The 19732-nt window shown below is 41.9% G+C and overlaps 1 protein-coding gene across 2 annotated transcripts in view; it reads left to right on the forward strand.

Annotated features, from left to right (window-relative positions):
* The window catches only part of myo1g (myosin IG), a 126053-nt gene extending 109295 nt beyond the window's left edge, over positions 1 to 16758 (forward strand). Inside the window, exons 22-23 of one of the 2 annotated variants that reach the window (XR_004558047.1) lie at positions 1119 to 1744; positions 16748 to 16758. Coding sequence is in view for 1 of the 2 variants with exons in the window: in XM_034160512.1 (XP_034016403.1) it covers positions 1119 to 1281 (163 nt within the window). In the remaining variant the exon portion in view is untranslated. Of the gene's footprint in view, positions 1 to 1118; positions 1886 to 16747 lie in introns of those variants that run through there. The other variant, XM_034160512.1, reaches the window with a different exon arrangement.
* The last annotated feature ends 2974 nt before the right edge of the window (positions 16759 to 19732 follow it).

Here is a 19732-nt window from a genome sequence, read left to right on the forward strand (position 1 = left end):
CAACAAAAGTCCTTTTCCCACCTGCAAAATGAGTTCCTTGTCAGCTGATACCTACCAAGTTCATCAGAAAGTTTTGTGCGTGTTCAAAACTTTGAGCAGAGATCATGCGGAGAGCTTTCCCACTGCCTGCACATTTGTTTGCTGTTTTGTGCTCTGCTTGTCTTTTATTTTTCCTGCGGCTGTCCGATGGTTTGTTCTGCGCTTCTGATTGGCCAAGGCTCCAGCACTAGTGGAGAAAGGAATGACGCAGCAACAACATGGAGTGCAGCTACATGTCTTGAAGATAAAGACAGCAGTCTCTCTCTCTCTCTCTCTCTTTCTCTCTCTCTCTCTCTCTCTCTCTCTCTCTGTCTCTTTCTCAGCGAGGAGGTGCAGTGGAACGATGTCCTCGCCCACAAACAGTGACAAACTATGATGTCATGCTTTCATACCACAACAAACTCTGCTCAAATCCAGCATATATGTCTATAAAGTGGAAAAATCATTTTGCTCAGTTCAGATCTCCATGGAAATGTGACGTCATCTGTGGAGTAGCGCCCAAACTCCATGGGAGACTGACAAATTTGCCAATGGATAAAACATTTGAATCATTTTGCTCTGTCAGTCAGAGTCTGACACAGCTTTTAGGGAATGGACAGAAATTCCTTGCGTTTTTATGTTATGTTGACTTAGATACACTGTAAATTTTGCTGAGTAAAATTTACTCTGCTGGGATAACATTTGATCCCAGTCAAAATAGAGTAAAAAGCACACTATTGTAGAGTGAAATTAGCTCTAATGTGTCCCCGACCAAATGGAATGCAGCCACACAAGCAGCCAAACTGATTTTCATTCATAAACTATGCTGGATTACCCTGAGGGGATAGGGTAAAAAGCTCTGACATCCAGAGAGATCTCAGAGAAGAACGGTTACTCCTTCATATTGAACACCCAGGTCAGGTGGTTTATATGTGTGATTACAGTTCCTCTTGGAGGTATTTTTTATTTTTTTTTTTTTTTATGAAGCAGGACATCCTAAATGTCAATATTGTGAGATTGTGAGATCTAGGCATTATTGCGCTTGAAAGATTTCACACGAACAGTTAAATAAAAGTCTGTTTGTCTTTTTTGTCCTTCAGAGTAAGGAAAGTCCCATTTCCTGTGAAGGTTTGCCGTCCAGCCGTGCAGCTACACATGCGAGGTAAACTCAAGAGTGTCCACGTGGAAACCAAGTTTGGCCAAACCAATGCAGATTTCAAGAAGAGTCGAGATGGCTTCATTCTCCTGCTGCCTGGCAACTAAGACTCTGTCCAGCCAAACCACCAATAGTGTTACCTCACTCATGATGCTTGATACTGCCCCAGCTTTGCATGTGGGAAATAGTCCATCACTGCTTAACAACTTCAAAAAGACATTAAGACATGTATGCAAACAAGTACACAGGACATTTTGAAGAGCAAAATGTACTGTTGAGACTCCATTTGGTCCCGCTCCAGATAGTGTTAAATACACTCTATTATAGTGTTAAATCTCTGTCAGAGTATAAATGACTCTGCTGCTGGCAAACAGTTTAATTTTACACTATAGTAGAGTGAATTTAACACTGTTTGGAGTGGGTTGAATGTCCTCGCAATCAATTTTGCAAAATTTACACAGTTGAATTACCTACAATAAATAAGTAAATAAACAACTTATTATCAAAGATTGCTTTCATAAAGTTTTGTTTTTAGGTGTTGAGACGCAGGAGAGTTTCTGGCACCTCCTAGTTAGTTAAATTGGAAATTTTGGAGAATATTACAGATGATGATATTTTTAATAATATACTTTAAAGCACTTTTAATTGTAATATATAAGTACAGCCTAAACAATCCATTTTTGATATGTTTTTGTACATTTAGTATAATTGTTTCTGTTGTAAGGCAAGAACTTTTTCATGCAATGTTGCACAGTGAAGCCTGCAAAAGCCAGACTAAAAAGCATAAGTGCTTGTAAAAGGAAAATAAATAAATTATGATAATAAAAAACAAGAAAGTGGGATAAAATAAATTATTTAGCATTCACTGGTGAAAATTATGTTAACATTTTCATTCTCGCCACATTTCCACATGAACAGATGATATTCTCCACCATACCTGACATCTGCAGTCAATCCTACTTCATACAATGAGCAAAGTATTATTCAAGGTGACTGGTTTTACTGTTTATTTATCAAGTGGTTTGACCAGAGATGCAAATGGTTTCTTCACTTCTTCAGTTTAGCTCCAGGGACGCAACCGGTGACCTAAGATGAAGACTGTCTTTGGTACAAGGTCTCTTCACAGGATCCTTGGGTACAAATAGAATGCCTTTGTGTCAATGGGGAGGATGAGGAGAACCGGTTCTTTTCAAGAATCGTTAAGAAATGTTTCGATCCACCAACATCAATAGCCTTTTTGCTTAACGATTCCCTTATCTGTCCTTCAGAGCGGCTGTTGTTTTTGAGGGTGTTTATTGGGAACACTATCATTTCTGTTTTGACAAAAACTACAGATTTAGTTTATTTCTATTTATGTCCAGAGATCAAGGATCCAGTGACCAATTTCATATTTATTTACTTTAAGAATTAATAAAACGTTGTTGACATAGAAAACCTGTAAAGCCTACTTTTAGTACACAGAAAATTCACAGGAGGTATTGATAAGTGGATCGATAAGGAATCAGATCAATAAGTGGAATCGATAATGGCATCGATATCGATAAAATCTTATCAATACCCATCCCTAATTGTGAGGGAATGCCAGCTATGGCTTTTTCCATGTGGCCTAGGAACTGTAAAGGCCACCTGATTGTCAAAGCTATGATAGCTACTTTTGAAAAGTGGAGGGTGGATCTACCATACATCAAACCATTGGACGTTGATGCCCTTCTTAATTTAAAAGTCTCAATTCATATTGAAGATGAACATGAAGAAGAAGGCTGGGATAGGCTCCGCCTGTGAACATTAATTGGAGTAATGGATGGATGGATGAAGAAGAAGAAAGTCCCATATACGAGTACACCCTGAGGCCTCTTGGTGTTGGTTCTCATCTTTGGATTCCTTAGCGTGAAGTGGATGGATGAGAGTCTATCACTTCCCCTGGACAGGGGACAGTTACTACCCCAGCCAAGGCCATTATCTGTTTCCAGCTGGGTGGGCTGAGACTATGCAGATCTTGTCCAAAGATGCAGAGAGGAAGCACAAGCAGGATTTGAATCCAAGTTTACATATTGGCAGGCCAGCACCTCATTCAAAGAGCTGGATGATTATTTGTGTGTAGAATTTAAACCAAGTGATCAAATAGCATCATAGAGTCAGACTTTTGCCTTCCCATTTCACTATATTACACTCAGGAGCATAGGATGTTCCATCCAAAAATTATGCCATAACATGGACATTTTGAACCTTGTTTTCATAGAAGTGGAGCTGTCATTAAACCTCAGTGTTGAATAATAAAGATAAAAGAAGGGCGCAATTTAAAACTAGAAATTGTGGGGGACAAAGTGCGAGGCCCACAGGGCCGAAGCCCATAGGCCGGGGGTCTGGGGGCCGCTTTAAGTCCCCAGAAGCCAACGGTTTCTAGATAAGCTCAGATGCATTCTGAGCATCCAGAACAGTAATTTTAATGTTTTGAGAAGACCATAAAGTGGACACCATTTGACTTATGCAATTTGAAACTGTGGATATAAGTACTTTATTCTGAGGATAGCCAGCATTGATTTTATTAACATCCTGGTGTAAATAAGGTATCACCACATGTGTAGAACTCAAAAAGAATGATAGGTTGAGTTTTCATAAAAAAAACAACTGCAATGTGGTAAAATGTATTCATAAATATGATAGAACAGGCTCTTAATAATTATTAACTATCGCATACTGTATTTTTTTTTCTCAAGATTTGTTTTTGCATAAGTTTGAAAAAACAACAGATCATAAGTTTAGGATAAATTACTTATCATGAATTTAATTTTTGAAGTGGCACTAATGACAACACTCATACTGAACATAATTTCACTTGCATAGACTGATTTTGGAGATCAAGCAATAATTGCAGATGGGCTTTATGAGGTCCCAGATAGATTTTCTGATTTTCTTTTCTAACTTTCAGAATTTAGTAAATTAGCATATGGTCCATTGATACTTATGTGTAGACACTAGTCCCTAGAGGCAGCTATTTTTGGTTTCAAATCTGGGCAAATGCAGTCCCAGAAAATTCCGAATGTGACAAACAAGAAACAGGTGTTGCAAACAAGTCAATGCTGCTAAAAATACAAACTTGCAGAAACAAAGATACTATTCTGACATGGTTTTGCACATAAGACTGGAATAACATGTTTCAAGTACACACATATATGTCAGAAGGTGGGGGGGGACATACCATATTCTGTTCCCCCTGGTTGAAAAGGTTGGGGGAACATGTCCCCCCTATCCCCCACCAAATTGAATCAATGAAAAGAATAAATACTTGGTTTCTGGTGTATTTGCATTTTAACTCTAAGATTGATCAGCAGGTCTTGGCACTTGGTATCTATGGCCAAAACATCTGCCCATCCACACTTGGATCATGCTCAGAAACATCTTGCACGCCATCATTTGAAACATGCATCACGTACACACGTCCTCACTGCACGTTCTTCTCATATGAATACCTGTTTCTGTGCAAAGAACATAGCACATGCATGTTCTTACGAGAACGCATCTGGAGATTGGGGTTCAGAGAAGAACCACCAACTCTGCTGAAGGCCGTTAGAAATCTATCACAGCTGGACTGAGAATGTAGACTGATGAGACAAGAAGTATAGTCATTTGGGGAAGCAGCAGACACCTCATCCACTTATCAGCTACGTATGATGCCGTCCTCACATCCCTTCCCAGGCAGTCTGACAGTAATTCACACCTCAGCTTCGGTGTCTCACGTGGATGCCAATGTATGACCTCAGCGATCCATGTGAACGACACAAAGTGGTCGTCAAAGTGCCAGAAACACCACATGAGAAAGAAGCCAAGTATCTGCAAGAATAAAATGTCGAATCAGTGTTTTAGAGCTGATGTGCATCATTGCAAGCATCATGACTTATTCTGTGTAGTTTTTTTTTTACTTAAACGCAGCACTTTTTTCAGGCCTAATTTGCTGACAGAAAGAGAATTTGTTTGGATTAGTGACAGCTGGTTTTCCAGACCGATGTGCAGGGGGTGAACATGATGTGATAGATGTTAGGGCCCTGTCCCACTGGTGTTTAGGAGGATTTGCAGATGGAATGCGCACAAAAGTGGCCCACATCCGCCAAACAACCGCAATAACCGTGTAACATTCCTGTATGAGTCGGCCGCCATCCGAACACGTCCGTGATTATCTGCAGAGGCACGCATGTCCGCAGCCAGGATTTTTAAGCGGCTCAAAAATCCTGCTGCGGATGAGATCTGCATCACTGCCTGAACACATACTGAAGACATACGCAGGACATACACAACCAATGCGCCGCATATCCCCTGTCATCCGCTGATATCCGCAACCGACCGGTCGGCGCGGCTTGGCGGCGGACCGGGACAGCGTGCAAAACAGATATGACGCATGCCCAGCACGGCCACATCACGGTCGCAAATGGTATGTCGCGCATGCAGACAGAGTGGGCACAGATGAAGCGAGTGCATCACGGCTGCTGTGCCCCTCATGGGGGCGCCTCCGTGGTCGCCTTCGCTTCTGTTCCCTGTTATATCCGCTTTTCCTCCTCATGTAGTCGCTGATCCACCCCGGGACATTTGTCATTTCCGCCCACCTTTGTTGTGGACGCTCAGCTTTTGTCTCCTCATTTCATGCGCAAATCCTCCTAAACGCCAGTGGAACAGGGCCCTTAGAAGTTCCAAAATGGGTAACAGTGTTCTTTGGATGGGACCACATTAAATAAGAGTGATACCATTCTCCACTTTGTAATTATTTTAATTAGTGAAGCTTTAAATATAGTTCGCCTGTCAGTTTCACTTTAGCGCCTTCAATGATCTTCTCACATATTTCAGCTTGGACTGAAGTCCTTCATGTCTCCGTTAGTTTTCTGCTGCAGTGAGCTGATGGTGCCGTTGCAGTGACAGCTCGTCCTCGCTGTGATTTAGCTGTGATGTGCTCCCTGCTGTGATTCCAACAATCTCACTGCTTGATAAAAGCCTGTTTATTAGGTTTGTCGTTCTGCTGAGTGTGATTTGCAGATTGCAGAAAGTGAATGTACTCTGTTAGATGTTGTTTCCCATTATCAGCCCCAGTGGGAGAAGTACACCAGGAGTTGTGTTTGTTTTTCATCTGTCCCATCAGTATGTCATGAATTCTTTATCTCAGATGCAATGTTCACGTTTCCCATCGCTCAGTCTAAGAGGCTGGCTGAGAAGGGAAGAGGTTATAGAATCATGAGGGTGATATAAGGGGTATATGGACAATTGTACGGAAACAGAATTACAGTGATAGCATATTTGATCTTACAGTTTTAAAAGTGCCCTGAATGTAATTCTGTTATCAAAGAATTACGCATACAGCACTGCCAACACCTTTGGAGTAGAACAAAAACCAAAGTCTTCATTGTCCTGCAGGACTAAACAATATAGTGCATCCGGAAAGTATTCACAGTGCTTCACTTTTTCCACATTTTGTTATGTTACAGCCTTACTCCAAAATGGTTTAAATTTTTTTTCCTCAAACCTTTACACACAATACCCCATAATGACAATGTGGAACATGGGCGGCGCCAAGGGGGCACTAGGGGGTGCTAGAGCTCCCCCTGGATTTGTCGTAGCACCCCCAAGAAAATAATTCCTTATTTATTATTTTCATTTCATCCCATTTTTAAGGCCTTGTCTACACTGAAACTGAACTTCTGCTATTCAGTCTTTTTCTTTGTCATTTTCAAAAAGTGTTCCAGTCAATAAATATCTCCATTGTCACAGATCCAGTGAAACCGCATGAAAATGCTGTAGTACACATGCCAGGCATGTATGTAGCGCTGTAATGCTTTCACAAAAAATGGAGAAGAAGAGGTGGGGCTAATGTAGCAACGAAAGCTAACACTTTGTAAGCCTGCTCATGGATTAAATAAAGTCTTTATTCCGACCTGATGCCATTCATTCATCATCACAGATGAAAACTGTTGTGCACATGACGCCCTTGTTTTGGAAGATGACATCTGGAAATGCGTTAATTAATTAAAGTTTTTAAAGAAGTCCCTCAGTGTTTGTCTGCTCTGGGTGAGTTTCTCAGACTGAGCTGGAGGACGCCAGCACTTTGTCCCACCAAAAAATATGTATGCTAAATTAGACTGTTAAATTACACTGTGAACAACATGTTACAGAGGCAGGGCAATGACATCATCCTTTCACTTTTCCACAGTAAGATGCTTCTGGCATTTTTAGATTTATGTGATTAGATAAATATTCCACTCATAAACAAAAATAAATATTCATCTACAGAACTCATTGTTTTACACAAAATGAGTGTAGCGTGACGTTTAGTGACATCACGTTCAACAATGTCATGATAATAATAATAATAATAATAATAATAATAAGGCATCTTTCATTAATAAAAACCTCAAAGTGCTACAGGAAAAAATAAAACCAGGGAAAAATAAGACAATAAAAACATAAAATCTTAAGATAAAAACAGCCACCAGTATGTAATAAAACCAAAATCAAATAATAAAATAGAATAAATAGACTAAGATGCAACAGATTCAAATTATTGAGAGCTGTGATAGGCCTGTCTAAATAGGTATGTCTAGAGACTTTTTTAAAAGCTTCCACAGTTTGTGGAGCCCACAGATGGTCAGACAAGGAGTTCCAAATATGAGGGGCAGCTGAACAGAAGGCTCTGTCTCCCATGGTGTGACGTTTGGTGTAAGGGAGACAGAGAAGATTAGTGTTGTATGAAAGGAGGGAACGGGAGGATGTGTGGGGAGTGAGGAGGTCTTTGAGGTGAGTGGGGGCATTGCCATGGATGCATTGGTGGGTGATGAGAGCAATCTTAAAATGGATTCTGAAGGTGATGGGGAGCCAGTGAAGGTTATGGAGAATAGGTGTAATGTGCTCCTGTTTACATACTCTCGTCAGAATTCCATCTGCACTATTTTGAATGTATTGGAGCCTTTGAAAGTTTTTTCCAGAGATCCCAAAGAGCAGGGAGTTGCAGTAGTCAAGCCTCGATGAGACAAAGGCATTGGTGAGTTTTTCAGCATCAATGATGATGTCTTACTGCAGTAAGTGTAGTTTCAAGTTGCTGAAATGGTTCCGTTTTTGCTGCTGAAATATCCATGAGTGGAACTGAAAAGGGGAAGGGAAGTCTGTGTGGCCTAACTATGAACTAGCTGAGGAACAGCAGTAGGCACAGACAAACCAATGACCCGGTGTCACTTCTGGCAATGATCCTTCAGAGAACACAGCCTCTGGACAGCAACCAAATCATTGGTGCTTTTGCTCTTAACCACAACAACAGGCGCATTGTACTGTTATGAAGACGATGGTAAAGATTTCGGTGAAAGATTTTCTCTCTGCCTGCTGTTGGCATTTTTTCCCCGAGGCTATAGGCTACACGTAGAGGTCTGTGAATATTTGTATTGAACAGTAGCCTAGGTTTGTGTGTGTGATTTTGGTCATTCTGTATATCATTAGTGACTGTTGCAGATGAGAATGTGGCTATGTGTACGCATGCCCGCGAATGTGGCAGAGGTTTAGCAGAGAGCCGTTGTGACACATGAGCCTAAAGCACCCTCATAAAAATGCCAAGCTTCCCCATAACACCAGGACTCTTCCTTGAGCTGGCCATCCATCTAAACTGAGCAATCAGGGGAGAAGACCCTTAGTCATGGAGGTGACCAAGAACCTGATGGTCACTCTGTCAGAATTCCAGCATTCCTCTGTGGAGAGAGGAGAACCTTCCATAAGGGCAACCATCTCTGCAGAAATCCACCAATCAGGTCTGTATGGTAGAGTGTCCAGATGGAAGCCACTCCTTAGTAAAAGGCACATGGCAGCCTGCCTGGAGTTTGCTAAAAGACATCTGAAGGACTTTCAGACCATGTGAAACAAAATTCTCTGGTCTGATGAGACAAAGATTGAACTCTGGTGTGAATGCCAGGCGTCATGTTTGGAGGAAACCAAGCACCATCCCTACAGTGAAGCATGGTGGTGGCAGGATTATGCTATGGGGATGTTTTTCAGAGGCAGGAACTGGGAGACTAGTCAGGATTGAGGAAAAGATGAATGCAGCAATGTACAGAGACATTCTGGATGAAAACCTGCTCCAGAGTGCTCTTGACAACAGATTGGGGTGACAGTTCATCTTTCAGCAGAACAATGACCTTAAGCACACAGCCAAGATATCAAAGGAGTGGCTTCAGGACAACTGTGTGAATGTCCTTGAGTGGCACAGCCAGAGCCCAGACCTGAATCCAACTGAACATCTCTGGAGACATCTGAAAATGGCTGTGCATCAATGCTGCCCATCCAGCCTGATGTGCTGCAAAGAGGAATGGACAAAACTGCCCAAACATAGGTGCGACAACCTTGTGCCATCATATTCAAGAAGACAGGAGGCTGTAATTACTGCCAAAGATGCATCAACAAAGTATGGAGCAAAGGGTGTGAATACCTATGTACATGTGATTCCTTTGTTTTTTAAAATTATTAATAAATTTGTGAAAATTAAAAAAGAAAACTTTCTTCATGTTGTCATTATGGGGTGTTGTGAGTAGAACTTTGAGGGAAAAATGAATTTACTCTATTTTGGAATAATGCTGCAACAAAACAAAATGTGGAAAAAGTGAAGCGCTGTGAATACTTTCCAGATGCGGCGTGAGGCTGGCCTGATTGGCCTGGGATGCAAAGAACCACATTGGCAGTTGTCCAACCTCTCCCAAAATATTTCACTACAGCCACTACATGAAACAATAGTTTCAGAAAATATACCTTCAAAGTACTTTGAAAAAGTTTATATATATACACTTTTGGTTTTGCTCCCATTTTGTATGAGATGAACTCAAAGATCTAAAACTTTTTCCACATACACAATATCACCATTTCTCTCAAATATTGTTCACAAACCAGTCTAAATCTGTGATAGTGAGCACTTCTCCTTTGCTGAGATAATCCATCCCACCTCACAGGTGTGCCATATCAAGATGCTGATTAGACACCATGATTAGTGCACAGGTGTGCCTTAGACTGCCCACAATAAAAGGCCACTCTGAAAGGTGCAGTTTTATCACACAGCACAATGCCACAGATGTCGCAAGATTTGAGGGAGCGTGCAATTGGCATGCTGACAGCAGGAATGTCAACCAGAGCTGTTGCTCGTGTATTGAATGTTCATGTCTCTACCATAAGCCGTCTCCAAAGTCGTTTCAGAGAATTTGGCAGTACATCCAATCAGCCTCACAACCGTAGACCATGTGTAACCACACCAGCCCAGGACCTCCACATCCAGCATGTTCACCTCCAAGATCGTCTGAGACCAGCCACTCGGACAGCTGCTGAAACAATCGGTTTGCATAACCAAAGAATTTCTGCACAAACTGTCAGAAACCATCTCAGGGAAGCTCATCTGCATGCTCGTCGTCCTCATCGGGGTCTCGACCTGACTCCAGTTCGTCGTCGTAACCGACTTGAGTGGGCAAATGCTCACATTCACTGGCGTTTGGCATGTTGGAGAGGTGTTCTCTTCACAGATGATGCGAAGGAGATGTGTTGCACTGCATGAGGCAGATGGTGGTCACACCAGATACTGACTGGTATCCCCCCCCCAAATAAAACAAAACTGCACCTTTCAGAGTGGCCTTTTATTGTGGCCAGTCTAAGGCACACCTGTGCACTAATCATGGTGTCTAATCAGCATCTTGATATGGCACACCTGTGAGGTGGGATGGATTATCTCAGCAAAGGAGAAGTGCTCACTATCACAGATTTTCGACTGGTTTGTGAACAATATTTGAGGGAAATGGTGATATTGTGTATGTGGAAAAAGTTTTAGATCTTTGAGTTCATCTCATACAAAATGGGAGCAAAACCAAAAGTGTTGCGTTTATATTTTTGTTGAGTATATATATACGAGGTCTATTAGATAAGAAACTGACACTTTTATTTTTTTTTAACTATATGCATTTGAATGACGTGCGATTACACCAATCATGCTTGAACCCTCGTGCGCATGCGTGAATTTTTTCACGCGTCGGTGACGTCATTTCCCTGTGGGCAGGCCTTGAGTGAGATGTGCTCCCGCCCTCTCGGCTGAATTCCTTTGTTTCACACGCTGCTCGAGACGGCGCGCGTTGCTTTATCAAAATTTTTTCTGGACCTGTGAGGAATATCCGAGTGGACACTATTCGAGAAATTCAGATGGTTTTCGGTGAAAAGTTTAACGGCTGATGAGAGATTATGGGGTGTTTCTGTCGCTGTAAGGACTTCCCACGGAGCGGGACGTCGCGCAGCGCTTCCAGGCGCCGTCGTCGGCCTGTTTCGACCTGAAAACATCCCAATTTAAGGCTTAATTCACCCAGGACGTCGTGAGAGAACAGAGAAGATTCAGAAGAGGCCGGCATGAGGACTTTATGCGGACATTCCACTGTTTAAGGACATTTTTTAATGAAAGACGTGCGCACAAATTCACCGAGTTGTTTCCGTGACGACTCGGCGAATCTGTGTGCGCCGCGACAGGAAAAACACCTCCGTGTTGAAAACCATTTGTAAAATTCAGGCGGCTTTTGATGGCTTTCAACAAGTGAGTAACTGAGAAATTGTTTAACAGCTGGGCATGTTCCAACTTGCCCGTTAAGGTTTCCAACGGAGGTGTTTTTCCTGTCGCGACCCCCCGCGGTCGGGTCCGGTCCGACATGCTACTCTGCCCACACGCTCGTTCATTACAAAATGTCCGTAAACAATGGAATGTCTGAATAAACTCCTCATGCCGACTTCTTCTGAAAGTTCTCTGTTCTCTGACGACTTACTGGGTCAACAGAGCCTGAAATGTGGATGTTTTCAACTTGAAACGGCGAGACAACAACGCCTCGAAGCGCAGATCTCCATCAGGCGCCGTGGGCCGTCCTTAAAGCGACACTTACAGACCAAAATCTCTCATCAGCCGTTAAAATTTTTACTGAAAACCACCTGAATTTATCGAATGGTGTCCACTCAGTTGTGCCTTACAGGTTTTGAAAAAATTTTGATCAAACAAAGCAGCAGTCTCTGAGCCATTCCTAAACAATGAAAAAAATCGACGAGCGGGTGGACGACTCCTCACTCAAAGACTGCCCACAGACGAATGACGTAACCAACAGGCGTGAAAAAACTCTCGCATGCCCACGAGGGTTCAAGCATGTCTGATGTAATCACACGTGATTCAAATCCATATGGTTTTTGAAAAAAATAATAAGGTTGGATACTTTTCTAATAGACCTCGTATATACAGTGATGCCGGTAACGCGTTAATCTTTCCAAATGAGTAATCAGATTAAAGTTACTTCTCCAAGTCACTGTGCGTTACTATTATTTTTATATTGTGGGTCGATGGCAGCATTAAGCTTGGTCCGTGGGCAGGAGGTCGGGGTTCGACTGAACTGCCCACTTTAAGCGAGCTGTGAGCTTTTCATCAGCTACGACTCGTCCTCACCTCTTAACGCGCGGTGAAAGCAGCACACCTGCACTGAGCTTTACAAAGTCATTTTTGTGCTTTATTTTTCTCCTTTATTTAGAATTCTGAGCTGAGCTGTTCCGTATCTGCTGGTTAAAAACAGCTGATCCTCCGCGATGCGTCAACAACTAACACTATTTTCCACTCAAATGCACCTAAACTCTCTTTCTGAGGACCACATGATGTGAAAACACAATAAAGCTTTCTTACCTGTAAATCTGGTCATGTTTTCTGCATAAATAAATGTTATCCATTCCTTGTGCTCAAACGCCAAAGCAGGGGCGAATCCAGATGGAATGGGGGCGTGGGGCAGGGATGTGCCCCCCTCCCTCACAACACCCCTAGATTAAAGGTCCAGTTTTGAAGCCGTTTTTTTTTTTTTACTACAACTACTAATACTACTTAAAATAATAATAATTTTGACAAGTAAAATGTTAAATGTTAGAAAAATGTTAGAATTTAATAGTTACATTTAGAAACAATGTAGGTTAGAAAATGCACGTTTTACTGTTACAGTGCTGTCAACAGTTAAATATGAGGTCAAGAAAGATTATTTTACTTTTTATAAAACAAGTATTTATTTTCATTGAAGTCAAAGGGTGACTATAAAGTGAGTTTTGGCAAAACACGTATCATTGTCATGTTGAGGTGACAGAGGGTTGTTGTCGGCAGCTGGGGAAAGTAACTAAAAAAGTAACTAGTAATCTAACTTAGTTACTTTTACAATTGAGTAATCAGTAAAGTAACTAAGTTACTTTTTCAAGGAGTAATCAGTAATCAGTAATTGGATTACTTTATCAAAGTAACTGTGGCAACACTGTATATATATATATATATATATATATATATATATATATATATATATATATATATATATATATATATATATATACGAGGTCTCTTAGATAATAAACCGACCCTTTTATTATTTTTTTTAACTATATGGATTTGAATGACATGCGATTACACCAATCATGCTTGAACCCTCGTGCGCATGCGTGAGTTTTTTCACGCGTGTCGGTGACGTCATTTCCCTGTGGGCAGGCCTTGAGTGAGATGTGGTCCCGCCCTCTCGGCTGAATTCCTTTGTTTCACACGCTGCTCGAGACGGCGCGCGTTGCTTTATCAAAATTTTTTCTGGACCTGTGAGGAATATCCGAGTGGACACTATTCGAGAAATTAAGCTGGTTTTCTGTGAAAAGTTTAACGGCTGATGAGAGATTATGGGGTGTTTCTGTCGGTATAAGGACTTCCCACGGAGCGGGACGTCCTGCAGCGCTTCCAGGCGCTGTCGTCGGCCTGTTTCGAGCTGAAAACATCCTAATTTAAGGCTTAATTCACCCAGGACATCGTGAGAGAACAGAGAAGATTCAGAAGAGGCCGGCATGAGGAATTTATGCGGACATTCCAGTGTTTAAGGACATTTTTTTAATGAAAGACGTACGCGCAAATTCGCCGAGTCGTTTCCGTGACGACTCGGCAAATCTGTGTGCGCCGCGACAGGAAAAACACCTCCGTGTTGAAAACCATTTGTAGAATTCAGGCGGCTTTTAATGGCTTTCAACAAGTGAGTAACTGAGAAATTGTTTAACAGCTTGGGCATGTTCCAACTTGCCCGTTAGGATTTCCAACGGAGGTGTTTTTCCTGCCGCGACCCCCCGCGGTCGGGTCCAGCCCGACATGCGACTCTGCCCGCACGTTCTTTCATTACAAAATGACCGTTAACAATGGAATGTCCGAATAAACTCCTCATGCCGACTTCTTCTGAAAGTTCTCTGTTCTCTGACGACTTACTGCATCAACAGAGCCTGAAATGTGGAAGTTTTCAACTTGAAACGGCGAGACGCTGCCGCCTCGAAGCGCAGATTGCCGTCAGGCGCCGTGGACCGTCCTTAAAGCGACACTACCAGACCAAAATCTCTCATCAGCCGTTAAAATTTTTACCGAAAACCAGCTGAATTTATTGAATGGTGTCCACTCAGTTGTGCCTTACAGTTTTGAAAAAATTTTTATCAAACAAAGCAACAGTCTCTGAGCCATTCCTAAACAATGAAAAAAATCGACGAGCGGGTGGACGACTCCTCACTCAAAGCCTGCCCACAGGCGAATGACGTAACCGACAGGCGTGAAAAAACTCTTGCATGCCCACGAGGGTTCAAGCATGTCTGATGTAATCACACGTGATTCAAATCCATATGGTTTTTGAAAAAAATAATAAGGTCGGATACTTTTCTAATAGACCTCGTATATATATACAAGGTCTGTCAATAAAGTATAGGTCCTTTTTATTTTTTTCAAAAACTATATGGATTTCATTCATATGTTTTTACGTCAGACATGCTTGAACCGTCGTGCGCATGCGTGAGTTTTTCCACGCCTGTCGGTGACGTCATTCGCCTGTGAGCACTCCTTGTGGGAGGAGTCGTCCAGCCCCTCGTCGGAATTCCTTTGTCTGAGAAGTTGCTGAGAGACTGGCGCTTTGTTTGATCAAAATTTTTTCTAAACCTGTGAGACACATCGAAGTGGACACGGTTCGAAAAATTAAGCTGGTTTTTAGTGAAAATTTTAATGGCTGATGAGAGATTTTGAGGTGATACTGTCGCTTTAAGGACTTCCCACGGAACGTCAGCATTTTATCCGGATATTCCACTGTTAAAGGAGATTTTTTTAATGAAAGACGTGCGGGCGGATTGCAGCGTCGGCTCGCAGCCGCCGCGACGCTCTGCCACAGGAAAAACACCTCCGTTGGAAGCCTTAAGGACAAGTTGGAACATCTCCAGCTGTTAAACAATTTCTCATATACTCACTCCACTGAAAGCCATCAAAAGCCGCCTGGATTTTACAAATGGTTATCAACACGGAGGTGTTTTTCCTGTGCTGCTGCACCGCGCCGGCTGCGTCCCGACGCGCGGACTCATCCGCACGTCTTTCATTAAAAAAAATCTCCTTTAACAGTGGAATATCCGGATAAAATGCTGAAACCGACTTCTTCTGAAACTTCTCTGTTCTCTCACGACGTCCTGGATCAATAGAGCCTGAAATGTGGAGGTTTTCAGCTTGAAACAGGCTGACGACGGCGCCTGGGAGCGCTGCGTGACGTCTCACACCGTGGGAAGTCCTTAAAGCGACAGTATCACCTCAAAATCTCTCATTAGCCGTTAAAATTTTCACCGAAAACCATCTTAATTTTTCAAACCGTGTCCACTTCGATGTGTCTCACAGGTTTAGAAAAAATTTTGATCAAACAAAGCGCCAGTCTCTCAGCAACTTCTCAGACAAAGGAATTCCGACGAGGGGCTGGACAACTCCTCCCACAAGGAGTGCTCACAGGCGAATGACGTCACCGACAGGCGTGGAAAAACTCACGCATGCGCACGAGGGTTCAAGCATGTCTGATGTAAAAACATATGAATGAAATCCATATAGTTTTTGAAAAAATAAAAAGGACCTATACTTTATTGACAGACCTCGTATATATGATTCATTGAAATTTCATTCAGGTTTCCAAAATTCTTGTAACACTAAATGCAACAACTATCTTGAAGTTCTTGAAACATTAGTGAAATGCTTCAGAAAATTATTTGGTGTTGTGTAAGTCTTGAAACACTAAATGAAACAATTTTCTGGAAAAAAAAGATTAATTTACATTTTTATTCATTTAAAGGGTGCATTTATGCAAACACAAAATCACATTTCCTCACCGGTGCCAGACGTATGGATATGGATTCGTCTTTCAATTGTGTGCTCAAGGACACTTAGGCAGAAAGACAAAAGCAGCAGGAATTTGATCCCCTGACCCTGATACATGCAATCACATGGTCTCAGACAACAGCATGTTTCTGACCTTGAAGAAGCGGCTGTGCTGGCTGCAAGCTGATAATCTGCTCCACAATTTCACTGCTAAGAGCTCCCAAACAATTCTGCACACAAAAAAATGCTTCAAAAAGATATTTCTATATTTGGTGGTGAATATTTAATGTCTAAGGACAGTGCCCACCATTACCCGTCTGCCATGCTATTTGCACTCAGGTTCCAGTACGGTGCATCTGGAAAGTCTTCACAGCGCTTCACTTTTTCCACATTTTATGTTGCAGCCTTATTCCAAAATGGAGTCAATTATTTTTTTTATTTTTTTCCTCAAAATTCTACACGCAACGACAATGTGAAAAGGTTTTTATGTTATGGCCTTATTCCAAAATGGAGTAAATTTTTTTTTTTTCTCTCAAAATTAGAAATCATGTCGAATCACCTGAATTTACCCCAGGTGGACTCCAATTAAGCTGTAGAAACATCTCAAGGATCATCAGCAGAAATAGGATGCACTTGAGCTCAATTTTGAGCTTCGTGGCAAAGGCTGTGAATACTTATGTACATGTGATTTTGTAACATCTCAAGAAAAAAACATTGTCATTATGGGGTATTGTGTGTAGACTTTTGAGAAAAAAAAAATGTAATCACTTTTTGAATAAGGCCGTAACATAACAAATTGTGGATAAAGTGAAGTGCTGTGAATACTTTCTGGATGCTCTGTAAGTGGGTGATCTGAACCAGCAGCAGAGCACTAACACACTCATCCAGCACTTTTGCAGTTATTTTGAGATCTCATTAGTCAGAACCCAGTAGAAGTAAACATCCTGCAGAAATAAATGTCCTCCACAATCTCCATCTCCTCATCCCGTCCTATTTTGACAACAAATTGTGTTTTGTTGGGAAGCATTAATTTGAGAGTCTAATTTAAGCTGTACATTTGAACCAGCTCAGATCTGGTCTAGGAACATGTGCTTGTGCTGCATGTCACTGCATTAACCACACTATGGAGTCACTTTGGGTCCTGATAGCAACCACCCAGGCAGATAACCAGATCATTCCCACCTCATCAAAGTAATGACCTGCTGCAGCCAGGTGAAACCAGGGCTGTCATGGGCTGCCTTGGTCTGCCTTTCTTCCCTTCCCTTCTGTCTCCTCTTGTGTGTTGTTTGTCTGTTTTCCCTCCAGGTGGCGCGCTGCAGAGCCGAGGAACACCTGCGGCTCATCATCTACACGCGCCTGACGCTCATGAGCGGCTCTTCGGGAGTGGGTTACTTAAACCCTGGCTTTGAGCTCAGTCACTGCCAGATTCTACGCAGACATTGATTCTCCATGATCGTTACGTCGTCATTCCTGCCGCTTCTATGCGCTCTGACATCTGAGCTTCCCACAGCTCATCTCAAGGTAACCTGGCCTCCTCTATTTTCTGTAATAGAGGTCATTGATCTTTTGGTGTTTCCAGACGCCTTACTGCACGGCTTCCATGATGCACTGCTCCTGGCTCCCACGCCACTACCAAGTACTACGTCACTTTGAAACTCAGCCACTCTCAGCCTCAGAACGCGCCGCTCTGCCTTGTTCAGCTAAGTTCCTGCGTGACTCTGAGTTTGTGAGATTCCGCTCTCACCCTACTTCAGATTGTGACTGTGAATGACCAATAACTGTTTCCATGAACTGTATGAACTCATGCAGAACTACTAAGAACTTGCCAAGTCATTTCTACAGCCCAGGCCTGCTTAATTGGAACTGTGTCACAAGATGCACAGCATCTGACCTCTGAGGACAATTCATGAACCGTGAACTATTCCTTAACAGTGAACCTTATTTCCTCAACAGTAATCTTTATTTACTGTGAACGTGCCTACAGTGAACTTTTTTTTATTATTAACGGCTAATGGCTTCCAGTGTTACAAGTGCAATCACTCACCTCTAGTCTCCTTGTCCTCCTAGTTCCTCGTCCCTCAGCTCCAGTCTAATATACTCCAGGATTTCTGCTCATTTCTCCAACTTGTAAATAAATCTATAAAACTACTGTAAATAAATCTCTTCTTGTTCACAACCAAGTTCTCTTCCTTGCTCCCAGCGTTTGAGTCCATCACCTGAAACGGTTCGGTCCTATCTGGACCTCTAACTACAACAGAGGACATCTTCTTGGATGAGGTCCTCAACACTGAGGCACCTACAGTTGTGTTCAAAATAATAGCAGTGTGTTTAAAAAAAGTGAGTGAAGCTTAAAATCCTTAATTCACTGGGAACATTACACATTCTATTCCAAATCAAAACATGAAGAAAAACCTATCAAATTTGTTTATTACTTTACAGAAAGTGAAAAAGTAATATTTAGGCGTATAGTCACTGTTTCTGGGAACTGCTTCACTTCTGTGTTGTGTCTTCTAATTGTTACAATACTCACAGGTAACTTTAGACCTTCTTTGGTCACTCAGAAGCTGATCATTGACTAACTCTTTTCCATTCTGGCTGTTCTTTTATCCATTTGAATGGTGGGTTTCTGTTTTCTTCCACATCTTTCTGGTTTTGTTGCCATTTTAAAGCATTTGAGATCATTTTAGCTGAGCAGACTATCATTTTTCTGCAGTTCTTTATATATTTTACCCTCTCCAATCAACTTTTTAATCAAAGTACACTGTTCTTCTGAACAATGTCTGGAACGACCCATTTTACTCAGATTTTCAGAGAGAAATGGACTACAGCCATCAAGTGCAACATTTGTTGCCCTTGTCCTTGAATAAGGGTCACAGAAAGAAAAATGCAGACACTGCTACTTCTTCACTTTCTGTGAAGTAAGTTCTTTCGGTTTCTCCCTTGTTTTTCCCCTTGGGGTCGCCACAGCAAATCCGAGGTGGATTGTATGTTGAACTGACACAAGTTTTACGCCGAATGTCCTGACTGATGCAACTCCACGTTGCATGGAGAAGGGGCAGGGGTGGGGTTTGAACCGGGAGCCTTCCACACTGGAAACGTGCACAAACAGCTTAGCCACCACCACCCCTGCATTCTGTAAAGTAATAACAATTTTGACAAATTTTTATTCATGTTTTGATTTGGAATAGAATGTGCAATGTTCCCAATGTATTTGCATGTATGGAAATAAAAGCTATTATAAGGATTTTTAAAAAACGTTTTTTAAGCACAATTTTTTTTTTTTTTTTTACCAAAACTGCACAGGCCACATGGCCAAAATGTCATAGCTGATGTTTTCTGACATTTTAGGATCTTTGTAAAGGTGGAAGTTGTGCATGTGATTTTGACAG

Source organism: Thalassophryne amazonica, chromosome 20 (assembly GCF_902500255.1).
Source record: "Thalassophryne amazonica chromosome 20, fThaAma1.1, whole genome shotgun sequence".
Lineage (NCBI taxonomy): Eukaryota > Metazoa > Chordata > Actinopteri > Batrachoidiformes > Batrachoididae > Thalassophryne > Thalassophryne amazonica.